This window comes from Populus alba, chromosome 1 (genome assembly GCF_005239225.2).
Source record: "Populus alba chromosome 1, ASM523922v2, whole genome shotgun sequence".
Lineage (NCBI taxonomy): Eukaryota > Viridiplantae > Streptophyta > Magnoliopsida > Malpighiales > Salicaceae > Populus > Populus alba.
This window is the reverse complement of record NC_133284.1, coordinates 35808933-35827203: the sequence shown is the minus strand read 5'-3', so window position 1 is coordinate 35827203 and position 18271 is coordinate 35808933. Positions and strand designations below refer to the sequence as shown.

At 33.8% G+C, this 18271-nt stretch overlaps 3 protein-coding genes across 3 annotated transcripts; all 3 read left to right on the top strand.

Moving 5' to 3' along the window:
• Window positions 1–863: 863 nt before the first annotated feature.
• On the top strand, window positions 864–3920 carry LOC118055204 (heat stress transcription factor A-5). The gene is made up of 2 exons (XM_035067025.2): window positions 864–1169; window positions 2460–3920. Exons 1-2 carry the CDS (start codon window positions 930–932, stop codon window positions 3705–3707), a joined length of 1488 nt encoding a protein of 495 aa, XP_034922916.1. The 5' UTR covers window positions 864–929; the 3' UTR covers window positions 3708–3920.
• A 682-nt stretch (window positions 3921–4602) lies between these two features.
• On the top strand, window positions 4603–5643 carry LOC118055205 (fasciclin-like arabinogalactan protein 12). The gene has a single exon (XM_035067028.2). It carries the CDS (start codon window positions 4695–4697, stop codon window positions 5424–5426), a length of 732 nt encoding a protein of 243 aa, XP_034922919.1. The 5' UTR covers window positions 4603–4694; the 3' UTR covers window positions 5427–5643.
• A 2863-nt stretch (window positions 5644–8506) lies between these two features.
• Window positions 8507–8899, top strand: LOC118055206 (protein RALF-like 24). The gene has a single exon (XM_035067029.2). It carries the CDS (start codon window positions 8507–8509, stop codon window positions 8897–8899), a length of 393 nt encoding a protein of 130 aa, XP_034922920.1.
• The last annotated feature ends 9372 nt before the right edge of the window (window positions 8900–18271 follow it).

Sequence of the window (18271 nt, the reverse complement as noted above, 5' to 3'; positions counted from 1 at the left end):
TATGTATGATTTCAACTTTAGATATTGGCGTGGAGAGCAGATTCACTTAACCAAACTAAACTGAAGATTACTTTCTTTCTTGTCCCTTTTATCATCTGTTATAAACTGTTCATTGCTTTTTAATAAACTTGATTGTATTTAAAAAAAAAAAACATTAATTAACATGGGTTGACCAGCCTGAATTTTTTTATATATAATTTTGATATTTTTCTTTGTTTTTTTTTTTTTAAGGAAAAACAAAACTCATTTTTATAATTTAGTGGGGAGATGATATTTAAAAAAGAAAAATTGATAATATAGTTTATTAAATAGTATAAATATTTATTTATTTATTTATGTGCACTCAAATAATAAGAAGCTTTTTAGAAGAGTTAATTGTATTTTAATATATTTGATATATAACTATTTTAAAAATTTGATGTGACTCAGTTGATTTGAAGAGTTTAAAAATAACCTAAACGATTCCCAGTTAACTAATTAATATTAAATAATAAAATTAAAAATAATTAAAAAATAACTCAATTTAACCCTAGTGAAACTCATCGAAATCATGACATAAATAATAAAACCAGAAATAATTTTATAAAAACAAAATCAGTGAATTTTTTTTTTTGATATTCTTACAAGAAATATAGGAATTTTATTTTTATATAAAAAAATAATAAAATAACATTTTGTTTAGTTAAATGCTTGAAATATATAAAATAAACATTAAAAAATTAAAATAATATATTTTTAAAATTTTTAATTTTCCATTTAGCATCTTCAAAACAAAAACGTTAAAATAAGTCCTCAAAAAACTGACGTGTCACATTAAAAACATGTACTAACGAACTGGACGACAACAAGAATAACATAGGCTCCAATTTCTCCAAATACGTTCACAAAATTCAACACGTACTCGTCTTTTTTTCGACAGAACAATCAAAATGGAAGCAGGACCATCGTCAGCGACCTCAGGAGGTGGTGGTGGAGGAGGAGGACCGGCGCCGTTCTTGGTAAAGACATATGACATGGTGGATGATTCATCGACCGACGAGATCGTGTCTTGGAGTTCGAATAAAAACAGCTTTGTTGTTTGGAACCCTCCAGAATTCGCCAGATTGTTGCTCCCTACCTTTTTCAAGCACAATAATTTCTCTAGCTTTATCAGACAATTAAATACCTATGTGAGTGCTCTAAATTTTGTTTCCTTTTTCGTTTTGTTATTACAAGTTTGAATCTTTGTGGCAAAAGAGTCGTTGAAGGGTTTTTTTCTAAATTGAAATTCTTGATATCATGGTAGAATGAATATTGGTAGTGAAGAAATTTTTTTCTTTAGAGCCTTTTTAAGTGTAGAAATGGTTGATCATTTTTTTGGGGAGTTGATCATTTTTAAGTGCAGGGTTTGGGTTTAGAGGCTGGCCGCGGATTGAGTAAATGTTTTGATGGGATAGGGAGGTTTAGAAATGGAAGAATCAATAATCCTTATTGGAAGATAGATTAGTGAATACTTGTAATCTGAGTATAGATTAGTGACTACTTGTAGTCTGAGTATCTATTTTAGATGCAGGAGCCCTTGGCATAATCAAAGCGTGTCTCTGATCTGGTCTAATATTGAATGAATGAATGTATAACGACGGAATCAGCTCGTTTATCAGATGCTAAACTACTAGTTTGCTGTATTGGCTCATTCATTCCCAATATGGCTGGGTTTTGGTACAGGACATGTATTTGGAAAGAATGGTTGTGAATTATTTGATAAAAATAAGTAAATGACGGGCAGGAAATATTGGTGGGTAATGGATTAACTTAAAGATGTTTGATTTTAGTGAAATTTGAAAATTTCTACATGATATGCATTTTATAATTGTCAGTAATGAAGGAAGAGCATTTATATTCAAAGATGGAATGCAACTTTGTTGTTGTAGGCAATGATGGTTGGGTCTCAAATGGATAGTCATAGAAAAGAATTCGTATTGTTTTCATGCACTCTTTTACCTATGGGTTTGAAAGTTTATCGATGTTTGATTTTAGTGAAATTTGCAAATTTCTAGATGTTATGCATGTTCTAATTGTCAGCTATGAAGGAAGAGCCTTAATATTCGAAGATGGAATGCAACTTTGTCCTTGTAAGCAATGATAGTTGGGTCTGAAATGGATTGTCATAGTGAAGAATTCGTATAGTTTTCGTGCTCTCTCTTTTACCTTTGGATTTAAAAGTTTCTCATCACTTGTTGCTTCACAAAACACTTCTCGGACTGTGTGCAAACTGCCTTATACATTGTTAACAGCTCTTCAGTTGGAATAACATCAATCGTGTATGCTTTTTGATAAGAGAAATTTCCCATTTTCTAAGGTATTATCTAAATTAGAGGGGAGACTGTATTGGGTTTAATTAGCTTATTGTCTACATGTAGAGGATTTTTTTTTTTTTATAAAGCCAGCTTAACTTAGCATGGCATAATTTCTGTTGACAGGGATTTAGAAAGATTGATCCTGAGAGATGGGAATTTGCCAATGAAGATTTTGTGAAGGATCAAAAGCACCTGCTTAAGAATATCCACCGAAGAAAACCAATCCACAGTCATAGTCAACCTCAAGGTTCTTTAGTGGATCCAGAAAGAGCAGCATATGAGGAAGAAATAGAAAAGCTTGCACATGATAAAGCTAAACTCAAGGCAAGTATTCTAGGGTTTGAACAGCAGCGGTCATCCGCAAAGCTACAGGTGGAAGATCTAACACAGAAGATAGATACTATGCAGCAGAGGCAGGAAAAGCTGCTGTCGTTCTTAGAGAAGGCTGTTCAAAACCCTACTTTTGTTGAACACCTTGCTCGTAAGATTGAAGCTATGGATTTTTCAGCCTATAGCAAGAAGAGACGATTGCCCCAAGTTGATCACCCAATGCCAATTGCAGAAAATAGTCTTGTGGAAAATCACAGTAGTTCTAGACCTGAGTCGAATGTCATCCATCAAGATTTTCCACATAAGTTGAGACTGGAATTGTCACCAGCTGTTTCAGATATTAATTTGGTTTCACACAGCACACAGAGCTCCAATGAAGATGGGGGAAGCCCACAAAGAAAAATATCTGAAGGGAATCCAAAAGATGCACTGACTAGGACATCAGGTTTACTATTGGCACCTGAAACATTAGAACTTTCAGACACAGGGGCATCGTATGCATTTAAAGTGAATCCAGCTGTCCCAAGAGACATACCAGCAAATGGGAGCCCAGCACTACATTCACTGCAGTCGAATTTGACTTCTAATGAAGAAGTTGACGGTCATATTTCCTGTCAGCTAAATCTTAGTCTGGCATCTTCTCCTTTGCAAGTCAACAAAAATCCTTATTTAACTAGGATACCTCAACTAGGCCAGGAAATTGGCAAATCTCCAGAATCAAGGTTTAATGAGAGTAACAAAGATTCTGATATCCGAGTTGGTCAGAACAACATAAATCTGGGTAACGAGGGCAGAGCTTTATTCTCCTCCCAGGAGACCCCAAGTAACAATCAAGCACCTGCATCAGCTCCAGTTAGAGTGAATGATGTTTTCTGGGAACAGTTCCTAACTGAAAGGCCCGGCTATTCTGATAATGAAGAGGCAAGTTCTAATTACAGAGCAAACCCATATGATGAGCGAGAAAGAACGATAGGTTTCGGAGTGCCAAGAAATGCTAAAAACATGGAGCAGCTCTCTCTGGGAGCATCACAATTGTCTTAGAGCCTAGCGAAAGGTTTGCAGAGGTTTCTCTCAGTACCTTTGGTGCTCTCAAAAAATTACCATTGGTAACATCTAGAATATAACTTGACATGAAACGATCTATTTGGTTTGAATAATATAATGTTGACGCTTGACATGCCACTAGTAATTGTAGTTGCCATTACTGTTCATACCGCTCCACCCTTCTAATAGATTGCATTCATTTGGCGTGTTGATGTGGGAAATTGAATTTTATGGGTGTAGTATGGTGCAGATTTAAATGGTGGGATAGTAGTAGGCGATGGCTGATCCTTATTGTTGGTTTGAAATTGTCTTCTACTTCCATTAACCAATAGCACATTCCCACGTGTTCTTTCCCTTTTTCCTGCTTGATGCTCTAAAGCTATAATGACAACAACACGCTTGTTCTATATTACTTTGACGCATGTGTAAATTTTAAAAGCGATTTGGTGTTGTACACTGTGTTGGTGGTCAAAACCTTACACTTTCAGTCACATGTTTGGAATTCTGCTGCTGTTTGCATCCTTCATGAAACAAAACTTTCTGAAATGCAAGTGTTGGTGGTCAAATTCCATGAAAACTAACCATAATACCTGAAAAATAAACTTAGTCCATCCCTCCCTCCCTATATTGACTTCTAAAAACAGTGATACTCTGGTATTTACAATCAATCTCACAGTTGCTTACAAATACTCATCTATAGATTGACAAAACCCTATTTCCCTTCAACTCTAAGCAAACAAGTTGCTGTTATATCCCTCTCCATTGATTTTCTATTTCCCTTTTTCTTGAAAGGTGAGGCACCAAACACCTAATTTTTGTTACTAGTATCACATTGCAGGTTACACCTAACTTCGTTTTCTCCTCGGTCCTCTCCATTATAAAAGGCCTCTCTTTGTAAATCTAACACTTGTGCAGAGAAGCACTCCCGCATTTACATTTTGCAAACAAAACAGGTCACCACCACTGGGAAACAACATTGAAAAGATGGAACGATTACACCGCCTCTTGATCTCATTGTATCTGCTTATTCTCGCCATCAATTTAACCACAACCACAGCCCAATCACCCGCGCCCGCTCCTGCACCACCCGGCCCCACTAATGTCATCAAAATACTAAAAAAGGCTGGCCATTTCAAGACCTTCATCCGCCTCTTGAAATCCACTCAATTGGATAGCAATCTAAACTCCCAGCTTGGCAACACAAACAATGGCTTGACCATCTTCGCTCCAAGTGATAGTGCATTTTCAGCCCTTAAAACAGGAACTGTCCACTCCTTAACTGATCAAGAAAAGGTCGAGTTGATGCAGTTTCACATTGTCCCTATGTTCATCTCATCTTCCCAATTTGATACCGTGAGTAGCCCTTTAAAAACACACGCTGGGTCTGGTGCTAGGTTTCAGCTTAACGTTACCGCCAGTGGGAGCTCCTTGAACATATCTACAGGACTTACCAATACCACCATTTCCGACATTGTATACACGGACACCCATCTTGCTATATATCAGGTTGACAAGGTGCTACTTCCTTTGGATATATTTACCCCTAAACCTCCACCACCGGCACCTGCACCGGCACCAAAGCTTAAAGAAGAGTCAGAGAGCCCTGATGATGCTGTTTCTAAGAAGGATATTTCTAGCGCTGTAAGTTTTGTCATGCATCATGATACGGTGTTCTTTATTGTTGGTACTGTTGTTGCAATATCGTTTTCTTTGTGACCAGAAAAAGCCTAGGAACCATGTGACTGGGACAGCTTGTCCTGGATTTGGTCCTCGTAGTTGACAGAAAAACTTGTTACCTGAAAAAGAGTGAAAAAAAGAGTGGGAATTCTCCATATGTTATTACAGGAAACCTTCGAAAGCTAGATGCCTCAAATTGCTACTTGTCGTAAAGAAAGTTGGCATCACTTCTACAAGTTCATTGATTTGTTCAAAATCTCTTTGTCTAGTACTTTCGTTTGTGGTGTGAACTTGGGTGCTGCAATTGCCATCTTCTAAACTTTTCTACAAATGTGATGATGTTACACGCTGAAAGATAAGTTCCATATTCTCTGTTAGGTATGTGTTCAATCCCCCAGCTGGGAATCCTTAATGGTATGCAATGATAGCCTCCCCAATGCAATTGGCCACCTAGAGAAACTAAATTTAGTGGGTTGTTGATCCTTGTGTTAAAGGTAGTGTCGTGGCATCACATGCACCCGCAAAAAAAAACAAGAAAACCCTAATATGGACAGCAAGTATTGAGGATATCGTCGAAGAAAAAGGCCCAAATTATATAATGCAATCATGCCACTTTAACAATTGCATTACAACTGTTTTGGATGTTCAGTTTTTAACTCCAACCTCTACATAGAACCATCTATACCTCCTCTGTGCAGAATTCTTGTCATGGAGCAATCATATGAAGAAAAATAGAACAGAAAGGGGCCACTGAATTTGAGTTGTCTCAATCCCATAAAGTGGAAGCCCTAGAAACCATAGAAATTCTATATTGAATCACGACGATAGAATGTTGATCCATGGCAAGAAGCTAGTCCTATTCGTAAAATCCTGCATTGCCATAATCAATCGTGTATATAGCATACAAAGCTTGAGTATAAACTCTTCAAATGTGCCTCTAGTTGGCTATTGGATGGACAAGATGCGGGCAACTTCTTAAACCTTGCACAGTGTACTTGAGAAAATCAGAATTTTAAACTTTAACATGGTCGGGTTTCTAGTCGAAGTTAAGTTATCTCGACACTTTGTGAAAAAGAAGGAATGTAAAAAAATAATAATTAATACAATAACTTAATAACTCGTGTTTTTTTTTTTCAAATCAATTGTTATTTTTTATATTAGATTATTAAAACTATAAAAAAAAATGATTTAAAAAAAATATTAATTTAATGAGATGTGCTGAGGCCCAAGCAAAGTGCAGTCCCGGGCACGAAAGTCAAAACTTGTTCCTAGAGAGGCAGAAAAGCAAATGTATACACTAGCTAGCTAGCTAGCTAGCTAGGAAGAATAATATAGCAATGATGGTAAGTTTCTGGATTTATTTCCAAACATCTATTCCTATAAAATTCAGATTTATTAAAAATTTATATAATTATTAACTTTAAAATTTATAAAATTAATCAAAATATATTCAAGTTTATTAAATTATAATAAAGAGAGTTCAATATATTGACAGCAAAACTTTACAATAAAGATTAAAGCTTATCTAGCAGTATGGTTGTGGTTGCTTTTCAAATAATTTTTTCGTGTCAAAATGCATGTTAATGATGTTTTTTTATTTTTAAAAAATTATTTTTAACATCAATATATCAAAATGATTTGAAAACACTAAAAATATATTAATTTGAAGTAAATAAAAAATAAAAATATTTTAATTTTTTTTAAAAATATTTTTAAAATATAAGAACAAACAAGTCTTTGTTAAGTGATGATGGTGGCTTGATCCCCTTATTATACCCACTAACTAAATAGCAGCCAAGAGCTATCATAGCTAAGTAGAGATGTTTTTGAAGTAAGATAATTATTTTTTAAGATATTTTTTATTTAAAAATATATTAATTTTTTTAATATTAATATAATAAAAGTGTTTGAAAATATTAAAAAATTAATTTAAAAAATAATAAAAATATTTTAATTTTTTTTAAAAATACTTTTATAACAAAAAAAAACAAATAGTTGTATGTCTGTGACCTCTGACGAAAAAAAAAACAAATAGTTGAATGTCTGTGACCTCTGACTCATTGGCTCATGTCTTTAAGCAATCAAATCATCTTGTCTCAGTAGAATTTAGTGGGTTCATTTGCCTTATCGGAGCTTTGAACGAAACTACTTAAGACTTCACGAGTTATTTTTTTTACTAACTCAGGTGAAAAAAATATTTTCAAAAAAATATTTTAAAAAATTATAGTTTAACAAATCACCAATAACAGTAACATTTATAACTTGGAAGTGGCATGTTCAATTTTATTAAATTGTTAAATGACCTAAAAAAAAATTACAATAAAAAGAAAGGAAAAAAAAAATCTAAAGACACGCAAAGATTTTAATAATAATATTATCAGTATTATTGAAAACATCTTAACGAGATAAATAACTATATTAAATTGTTAAATGACCTAAAAAAAATTACAATGAAAAAAAAGTAATTAACTATATAGTTTCTTTTTTATCAAGAGATGAGATTGAAAGTAATTGAATATTCACTAAAGGGACAAGAAAAAAAACTTAAGAAATAAAAAGAAAGAGGACTAAATTTGAAGAAACAAAATATAATAAATATATATTGAATAATGAATTTTTTTTTTAAATGAAAACTCACATGAGGGCCAAGGAAAAAAGATTGGATATTTTTAACTAAACATATTGAATATTTTTTTTTTCTAAACAATAACTTCAACCATAATTTTAATCAAAACATATATTTTAATTTAATCAATCACAACTAAAATAATTTTTATAATCTTATTTTTTAAAATCATAACCACAAAAACCATCATAATTCTGCACCTACATAAAATTAAAATTCCGAACAAGCCAACTTTCAAGCTATCACAGCAACAATGGACCTTAATTGTCATGTGGTTAAATGATGATGATCTCCTATGCAGGATAAACTGACATCATATGTAAGTGGAAGCCCAATCAACATTGCTCAACACTTGTGAAGGAAACTATTTGAATGTCTTGTCCTATGTAATGACCCATCCATCCACATGAAATCTCACTTTCACACGCCTCCACAGGAAAATTTAACCAGAAGAAAACATTAACTCCAACCAATTCAAGAAAACCAAAAAGAAATGTCCGAACTCCAGCTTTTTCCTCATACTCCCAAGCTACTCTACCTTTCACTGCTTTCCCTCCTCACCATTTTCACAATTTGCAATGCTGATTCAGTTTCAGGCCTCAATTCACTGAAAACCAGTGAGATTGATGTCACTGTCAGTAAGGGTTGCTCAGAGAAAATTGGAGAGTGCTTTGAAGAGCCAGAAATGGAGTCAGAGACCAGCAGGAGAGTGTTGCTGATGCAAAAGAAGTACATAAGTTATGAGACACTGAGGAGGGACTTGGTTCCCTGTGATAAACCAGGAGCATCATACTATGACTGCAATGCTAGACAGGCTCGTCCTTATAGCAGAGGCTGTGAGGTCATTACAAGGTGTGCAAGAAGCGTCAAAGACATTAACAATTAGAAGAAAATAGTATAATTGACATGATCTTGTGGAATTGGTAATCAGCTACTGCATTTCTTGATTTTGTATCCCTTTGGGATTTTCTTGGTTGTATATGTAAATTCAAGAGAATCATGTTTTGATCTGCTATATTAATGAAATTCTTAGCCTGTTTTTTGGGAGATCTGGGGTGTCTTTTTATACATTATTTAGTTGATGCTTATTTTGGGGAGTTGAGGATGTCATGCCTTTGGAAAACTCAGCATTCTTCCATGGAAGATTTGAGGTTATCTTTCTTTTCATTAACTAGTCACTGCTTTACCCTTTTAGTGCATCATTTTTGTGTCAATTAAAGAAATGAAAGGTTGTGAAGCAAAAGCTTAATATTGGAAATGATCATAAACAAGACCCTTCTTTTCTTTTTTCCATATATGTTTATAGAGGCAAAGTAAATGCAATTTCTATATTTCGACCTCAATATCCATCCACCGCACTAGATGGATTGTGAGAAACTAAGGAATGAAAGGTTGAGGTTTGCCAAGATTCAAGGATTCCTGTAGGAAGATGATGTGTTGAGAAGTATTGCATCAGTAGACAAGATGAAAAACTGATTTCAAACTTTAGGGCTTGTCAATCTTACATCCGCTGCAATCTCACCATGTTCTTCTGCCCAAACACTCAGGCTATGAGGAGACCCCACCCGACAACTTCTTATTTAGATGAAGTTCTATGCTTAGATCCAAGTTTTGCCGTGATTGACTTACTGAAGTGGAAATAGGATAACCTAATGTAGATGCCATCATGCTATTTGCTACCATTCCAAACTTCCTTAGTATCAGCACCTATGATCTTGCACTACATTTTCTCTTAGGTACTGACACCATAAATACTCCAAGGAAACTTTGATTTGAGAAAGCAATCACCATATGATGCCCTGCTGCTTTGTAGTTTTTTTTTCTAAAACCTTTTTTGTCTTTCCTTCTTTGCATAGTGCATCTGCATAGCACCATAACTGGTAGGTTTTTATCTAAATACCAAGGATGAAACCAAGAAAAAAAATTAATTAAAAATCACAATCAAAGAAATGAGGAATAAATTTTTTTGGTAATGTTTTTCAAATTCAATTTTATTTGTTAAATCTTTACAAAAATATATATATATAATTTTGACATTCTTGCATAATAAAAAATCAGTTGATCTGGATAATTCTGGTCAGCTTATTTGACATGTGACCAAGGAGCTGCTTGGGGTTAACCCCTGGGTCGGGTCTAAAAACCATGATCAAAAGAATGAGGATCCAATTTCTTTGTTAAATTCTTTTTAAAAAAAAAAAACCCATCTTAAAACCCATTGAATTTTTTATTTTTTTTTTGTAAACTTTTGACCAAAATAATGTCATTTTTACATATTTTTAAAATAAAAAATTTGTTGTTCGGGTAACCCTGGCCAAACCACCTGACCTGTGACCATGGACTTGCCCGGGGTCGACCTCAAGGCCAAGTTTAAAAACCATAATTAAAAAAATGAGGATGCAACTTCTTTGTAAATTGTTTTTAGACTAAGTTGATTTGGGTAACCTTTACCAACTCACTCTATTTATGATCTAGGACTTGCCTGAAGTCAACCCCTGGGTCCGGTTTGAAAACCAAGATTGAAAAAATAAGAATAAAACTTGGCATTAAAATCAAATAAAATCAAACAATGAGGGATGAATCTGAAAAAAAAAAATCAATCAAGAAAATAAATGAAACCAAAAGAAATTATATTTAAAAGATTTGGAACTAAATTTAAAAAAAAAAAAAAAAAAACAAATCAGGTACGAAATTGAAAAGAAAATCTATTAGAAGAAGATTGAAAAGCAAAATAAATATCAATTAAAAGAAAGAGGACCAAACTAACATAAAAATAAAATAAAATAAAATGATAAATGATAAATGATAAATGATGAAATTAAAAAAAAAATCATAAAAAAAATTTAAAGCAAATACAAAACAATAAAAAATATGAGGATCACAATTGAAATAATACAAAAGGTTAGGACATTTTTAAACTTTTGGTGGGTAGAGGAGAGAGAAAATAGGGTGAAGAAAAAGAAATCTAGCCGCCATCTAACGGCGACACTTATGACAACACGTGTTGGTAAAGAAGAAGTTCCGCCCCGAGACGCTTCACCTGAGATGATAGTTGGGTATTTTTGAATACCAAAGATGTCACGTGCCGTTAAATAGTGTGGACAACCTCCACACGTTGGCGCGTTCTTATCACACTCTAGCAACCTTTTCTTATAAATATCAAAACACCCCTAACCCCATACAAAATTTACAAAACAAAACAAAAAAACTGGAGTGCAAAAGACACCAATACCCCTAAACTCAAAAGCATTTATTTTAAAATCTAATGATATTTTAGTAATCTCAGTATGCTAAAAACATGAAACACCAAAAAAGCTCCTCTCCCAAAGCAAACCGAAATTCTGCTTCCAATAGTATTTAGAATTTTACATTATGCATTCAAAAGAGAAAAAGGCATACATACCCCTCACCATTTCTACAACACAAAATATATCTTGTGTAAAAGTTCAAAAATACCTCTAAAGCGAGCCTTTGTGTTTCTCTCTTCCAAGGACAATTTGGTAAAATCACTGTAAGAATCCACAGTTAATTGTGAGAGGGGTTACAAGAAAACACTGAGCTTTTTTAGTATTTTTTGTAATAAATATGTTTGTAGGAACTAGATTGGTGGCTCCTGTAAAACTGTGAGCCATACCAAATTCTTTTTATCATGTAAAAAATATTTAGCCGATAGTAGCACTTTTAAATAAGTAAGTGAATTGTGAAAGTCAGGTTAAACCTAGATTAATTTAATAACATGATAAAAATAGATATTAACAAAAAAAAAAAATTGGGCCAGGTCAAGTTGGGTTAACATGCAAAACTTGTAATCTTGCACATGAGGTCGGGATAATCCCATATAATGATGAAATTGAAAAAAATCAATCATAAAAAAGGACATGAAAAAAAAGAAAGTTAACAAAGTCCAGATAAATAAAATGATGAGAAAAAAAGTTTCAATAAAAAAATTTAAAATAAAACAAATAGCAATAAAAAAAAATAAAGATTAAATCTAACATAAAATAAAATAAACTAGGATACCGAGGGATGCAATTGAAGAAATAATTCAATTAAGAGAAATATATAAAATATTAAAGGCTTGTAATTAAAAAATAATTTAATTAAGAGAATGATTAAGAAAAGTTAATATTCAAAATGATAAGAACTAAATTTAAAAGATAAAAAAGTTCAAATAAAGTTAAATTAAAAGAAAACTCCAATACAATTTAATAAGTTATTTAAAATAAATAAAAAATATCACCACTAATTAAAAACTCCGATATTTTGAACTCTTATTTGAACTCCAATACAATTGAACAAAATCCGATATTTTTTGGTACATGCACCACTAATTAATGGAGGCAATTATCGTGAGGAATAAAACGATATCGTGAAAGCTGGATTTTGGTTGTCAGATGATGCCATATGCATTGAAAAAATATCTAGGAGCATTCACGTGCAACTACTTTTTAGAATTAATTATTATTTTGTTTATGGTAAAATATTAAATTTCCCTTTATAATAAAAAAAATGGAAAAGATATAAAAACCCTTTGACCCAGGGCAAAAATAAATTTAATTCAAGGACATTGCGATAATTTTACTATGCAATTGAAATGAAAAAAACAAAAATAAAAAGTACCCCTGCCCGCCATCTTACTAATTTTTGCCTATAAGTAGATTATACAAGTCATTTTATTGTGCACAAAACAACAAAAAGATTACTTTACCCCCACTTCCAAGGTCATTTATGTTTTGTCGATAAGGTTAAAATCATGTGTTTCAATCAACAGTGACTACAAGTCTAGAGCAACAGTAAGAAACACTACATTGATTCTCTTTCCCTTTCTGGTTTCTTCTAATTTTATCCATCGGTTTTTGCTCGTAAAACTCAAGAAGGCATGGCGAGCAAAATGTGGTTATTTCAACATTTGAGGAAAGATATGCATATGTAATGTGCCATCTTTCTTCACCGGTAACCTCTACTCGTGTGTGTGTGTGTGTGTGTTTTGTTGTGTAGTTGATTCAACGCATCATGTTTCATGGCTCATATTCCTTTGCAATTGAAAGTGCTCCCTCCTTGCCATTGAAATCCTAATTGCATTAAAGATTTTGTATAGCAGCAAGTTCACTGTTATCAAGAATGAGAGATTTAGATTTAGAGCTTTCTGATAGTTTCTTATTTATTTTGTGTCTCCTTAACTTGAGTAATGACAGATAAAATGTCCAGGCATGATAAATGGTGATCCCTTGATATCACCAGTATCCCTTTTACGTAGAAATGCTTTTTCTAAGGATAACAACATGAAACGATTCTTGTAAGAACATGGCAGAGATGATCTAGAAGTTGAAATTGCAAGGCAAAAGACAGATGGAAGATCATTAGTGCATGTTGCAGCCACCTTGGCAATTGGAAAGGAAATATAAACAACATGATTGTGTGTCCCTGCACTAAAAAAAAGGGCGAAAATGATAAAGTCAAACATAAAAGGTCTAGACAAAAGCAAACGCAAATAAAGAAAGGGACTCCCAGCTTCTTTAGCAAAAGTGATGATAGAGCTGTCATCGATTGAGCAGTAGCTTGAACGCATTGTGCTGGCTGTAATTATCTCACACATGGTGGTGTGGAATCGATTATCTTGCATCTTAGAAACGGTCCAAGTTATGCATAGAAAAACTGCATTAAATGAAAGGCCATATATCTGAAGGCATACATGTATTTATGAAATGTGTGTTCGTGTTGGCAACATAGCATCTGAATCATGAAAACTGCATTAAATGAGGTGTATTTTTTATACGCAGATCTGCTATTTTGACAATGGCAAATGTCATCACCTAAAATTTGATGGAAATGAAAAAATTGATGCATAATATGTTGTCTAAATGATGTTGTTGGTAAATCAATCTAACGAGAAAGTAAATGTAATCATAATGTAAAGGTGTTAAAGGGAAGAAAGGATAGGTGAAAGGACAATACATGATGAAAACAAAGAAATTATGAGAGGAAAATTTATTTTTCTGCATTTGTAAAAAAGAAAAATGCTAATATTGACAGTATTAAAATATAAATATTTAAGGTTAACAGTATGATGTTATTGTTAATGTAATTTAGCACAATAATCTCGCAGCAATTGGTTGTTGATCTGAAAGCCCCAAACCACAGCTGAAAAATGCATGCCCTGTTGAGCTTACTTGCCATCGGAGGTGCAATAATCATGGGGTCATTAAATTCTCTACAGCAAACATAATGATGTGCGACAACCAACTATAAGAGAGTTAGTGACATCTTCCTCGTCAGCGGCAACACAGTCAAATCGAAACCTGCCAAGATTTTATAGAACTTTAAGAACCAGTAGATGAGCATATGTTTGATGCGTTTCGGTAGATAAACAAATGTAATTCTTTGCAAGAGTGGAGGCATATTCTACTTATATGCAACTTACCATGGTATGGGTAAAGATGTTATGGCATCATGATCCATGCATACTGGATTTCTCTTGATGCCACCAAGCTTTTTAATTTGTTGCAGCAAGTACAACTTGGATATCACCATCCATTGAAAATATCATAGTCAGCTATAGATGAAGGTTGAAGGAAGGGAAGAAAGTTGAGTAAGTATGCTTTGAATGCAAATAGATTTGATGAAGGATGGAGGAACGTGATAATGGTAACCAGCCAATGCTTCATGAGTGTCTGGATTAAAGTACCAAATAGAAGCAGTTGATCCATTAAGGTTTTGCCTGCCTGAATGTAAACAAAACAACAGGTGAAAATATAAAGTGCAGCGATGTAAAGTCATTTTCCAAGATAAAACATGACTTTAAAAATATTGGTTTAACATTTAGGAATAGAAAGCTAATACAATATGAACATCTGTACTATAAGATAATATCAGGTTATGAACTTGAAATCTGACCTTGGTACTCGGTGACACAAAAACCAGCAAAAGAAAGCAATTATGATGGGGGATTGGAGTGTTTGAAGAGTGGCTTCATCAAAATTCCTTGTATTGCTTCCCCACAGAGTCATGTGCATCTCATCACCCCTTTTTAAAAAAAAAAAAACAAGAGAGCTTAGTTTAAAAAGAGCAAAGCATAGAATAAATTTGGTGAAGTTATGGACTCAACCTTGTGTTTTAAAGTGTAAACTCCCTCTTGTTCTCCATTGTTTTCCCTCGAACCAAAACTTGTTCAACCGGTTGAATAGCTTTGATCCTTCCCAAAACATCTTGATGAAAACATGGATTACACGTTAAAATTGCTTGGATATTTAATTGTAAAAAAGGGAAGTGCATAGGCTTGGCAAAAAACACAAGGGTTTGTGCACAGCTGTAAGAATCAGTGAACCTTTTCCTGGGGAGAGAACATGTGAAAAGTCAGTAAACTTGAAGTAGTATCTTGGCACAACGGTGGTAAGAGGATATTTTTTATTGGTCTTAACGGTTGACTTAAGCTCAACATCATTGGCAATCACCATATTTGATGATATGTTCTCATAGGTGTAAAAACCCTGATTTCATAGTGGAGGCCATCAATAATTGCTGAAGAAAAAATAAGGTTAGCACAGGTAAAATAATACGTACAGAGTGGTGTGCAACAAGCAAAAAAACAGGAGCGAAAATGAAAAATGAGCAACAGGCATGGAAGAAAATCTAATCGACATGTTGAAAGCACGTGACTTAAAATATATGATAAATAAAACATGTCATGAATGCCACAAAAATGTAAAATAAATGCCCGAAATGAACACAGCAAGTCCACGAAGATGGCTAGTCCAGCAATGAGCATCGCGGTAAAAAGGGAAATAAAAAGAGCAAACAGAGGAATGTAAAACAACGTAAGAGTTGCAACAACAAAATAAGGATTACCTGCATATCAAGAAAGTTCAATTTATTCTGGCAGTAATCTCGAGCACAGGTCAGATGCAACCGAGACACTTGGTGGTTGTTCCAGTAAACCTGGAGAGAAAAAGGGAAGAAGAAGATCAGTCAACCTAAAAAGAAAAGGAACGGGACATGTTGGAAGTGCTATAATGCAACCCAAAGGACTCACAAAGCTGAGTAAAGAGTTGAGAAGGCAACTAACCAATGTTGCAGCAACTAACCAATGTCGAAGCAACGTAACCTGCAGTAACTTTTTGAAGTTTGTCTCCCACTGAAAGCACAGCATTGAAAATAACACGATAAGAATAGAAATGTTGAAAAGCAAACACATCAAGTCAAGCAGAAAAAGATAAAAAAGAAAAACAAACAAAGAAAAAATAATGAGTGGAAAAAACAAACAAATAAAGCAGAAAGTGTTAAGGAAATCAAGCACTGATTAGGCAATAAACCAAATCAACACTGAATAAATAGCAAACTTGTAATTGAATCGTTAAATTATTTATTTCCTTGTTTGTAAATAATTAGGCTTGATTATAGGTAATAGTGCAGGATCCTGACGTAGAACCATCAATATAAATTGTAATCTTTTCAAGCTAAAAGACTTGGGACATCTTAAGCATTTCCTTGGCATAGAAGTTGCAAGATCACGGAATGGGATCAGTTTGTCACAAAGAAAATATGCACTCAATATTTTGAATGATACAGGATTTTTGGATGCCAAGCCATCCCGGTTTCCTTAAATGTATTATTAACACAATCTGATGGGAAGCTCTTGGAGGATGGATCAGCATACAGAAGGTTAGTTGGAAGGTTGATATATCTGACTATAACTAGACCCGACTTGACTTATGTTGTGCACATCTTAAGTGAGTTCATGGACAAATCTCAACAACCCCATCTGGCAGCAGCTCATTAAATCCTCAAATATATCAAGCAAACACCTAGACAAGGCATCATGTTACCATCCACGGGTAACCTTCAGTTACAAGCATTTTTTGATGCTGATTGAGCTCATTGTAAGGACACAAGGAGATCAGTTATTGGTTATTGCATTTTACTTGGAGGAGCACCTATGTCTTGGAGGACCAAAAAACAGACAACGGTATCGCGTTCAAGTGCAGAGGCAAAATATCACTCTAGGGCTGAAAAATATTTTAAAGGACTTGAAGATAAATCACACGCAGCCAATGACTCTGTTCAGTGATAATCAATCAGCAATGCACATCACATCAAATCCAATATTTGATTACCGAACAAAGCACATTGAAATAAATTGTCACTTGATACGTGAGAAGATTCAAGCATGAATGATTCATACATCCTACATTCAAACTACATAGCAACCGGCAAACTTATTTACTAAGCCATTAAGCTCAACACAGTTTGAGAATTTACTTGGCAAGTTAGGTATAATTAATATACACTCCAACTTGAGGGGGAGTGTTAAGGAAATCAAACACTGATTAGGTAATAAACCAAATCAGCACTGAATGGGTAGCAAACTTGTAATTGAATCATTAAATTATTTGTTTTCTTGTTTGTAAATAATTAGGCTTGATTATAGGTAATAGTGCAGGATCCTGATGTAGAACCATCTATATAAATCGTAATCTTTTCGTTGATTGAAATAATAAGAAGAATATTATTTCTCTTCAGAAAGAGGAGCATAAAAAGCAGCAATCACATGTCCGAAAGTTTGAGCAACAGAGGAGTTGAAGACAGAACATAAGAAAATGATCAAACATGAGGTTAAACTAGAAAGATAAAAAGAGAACCTAGAAAGAAAAAATTACATAGAAACAATAGCCTAAGGCATTAATTATAACCACACCAACACTGCAGGCATGTCAAAAAAGAGAAGTAAAAGAGCAAAATAACATGAAGGATCCATTACATGCATATAACAATGCAAAAGAAGAAGAAAGAACTAAACAAAGCAAGCTATAAAAGAAACACAATAAAAGAAAAACTCAATACAAAATAACGTGAAGGAGCTATTACACTCTTAAAGCCACAAGTGTTCTCCTCAACCACCCATCAGTATATTAATATCCAACGCAAGAAAACACATAAACTAAAAGGGGGCAAACTTCTCAAGTAAAGAACATGACACTCGAAGAAGCCCCCAATCAGTTCCAAATCAAGTTTGCTTCCATATGTCATCATCTTTAAGGTCTGCAGAATTATTGTTACATGACAACATTGCTTAGAAATAAAAGCTCAGTAGCATCAGAAACCAAACTAATCCTAGAAAATGCCTAAAGACGATACATTATATGCAGAAAAGACAGCGGTGAACCAAAATACAGACACCTAAAGACATCATAGACAACAGTTTCGAAGACAATCCTAACAATGTTTGTGTACAATGAAACATGCTGCTAAACATAACCAATTTCAC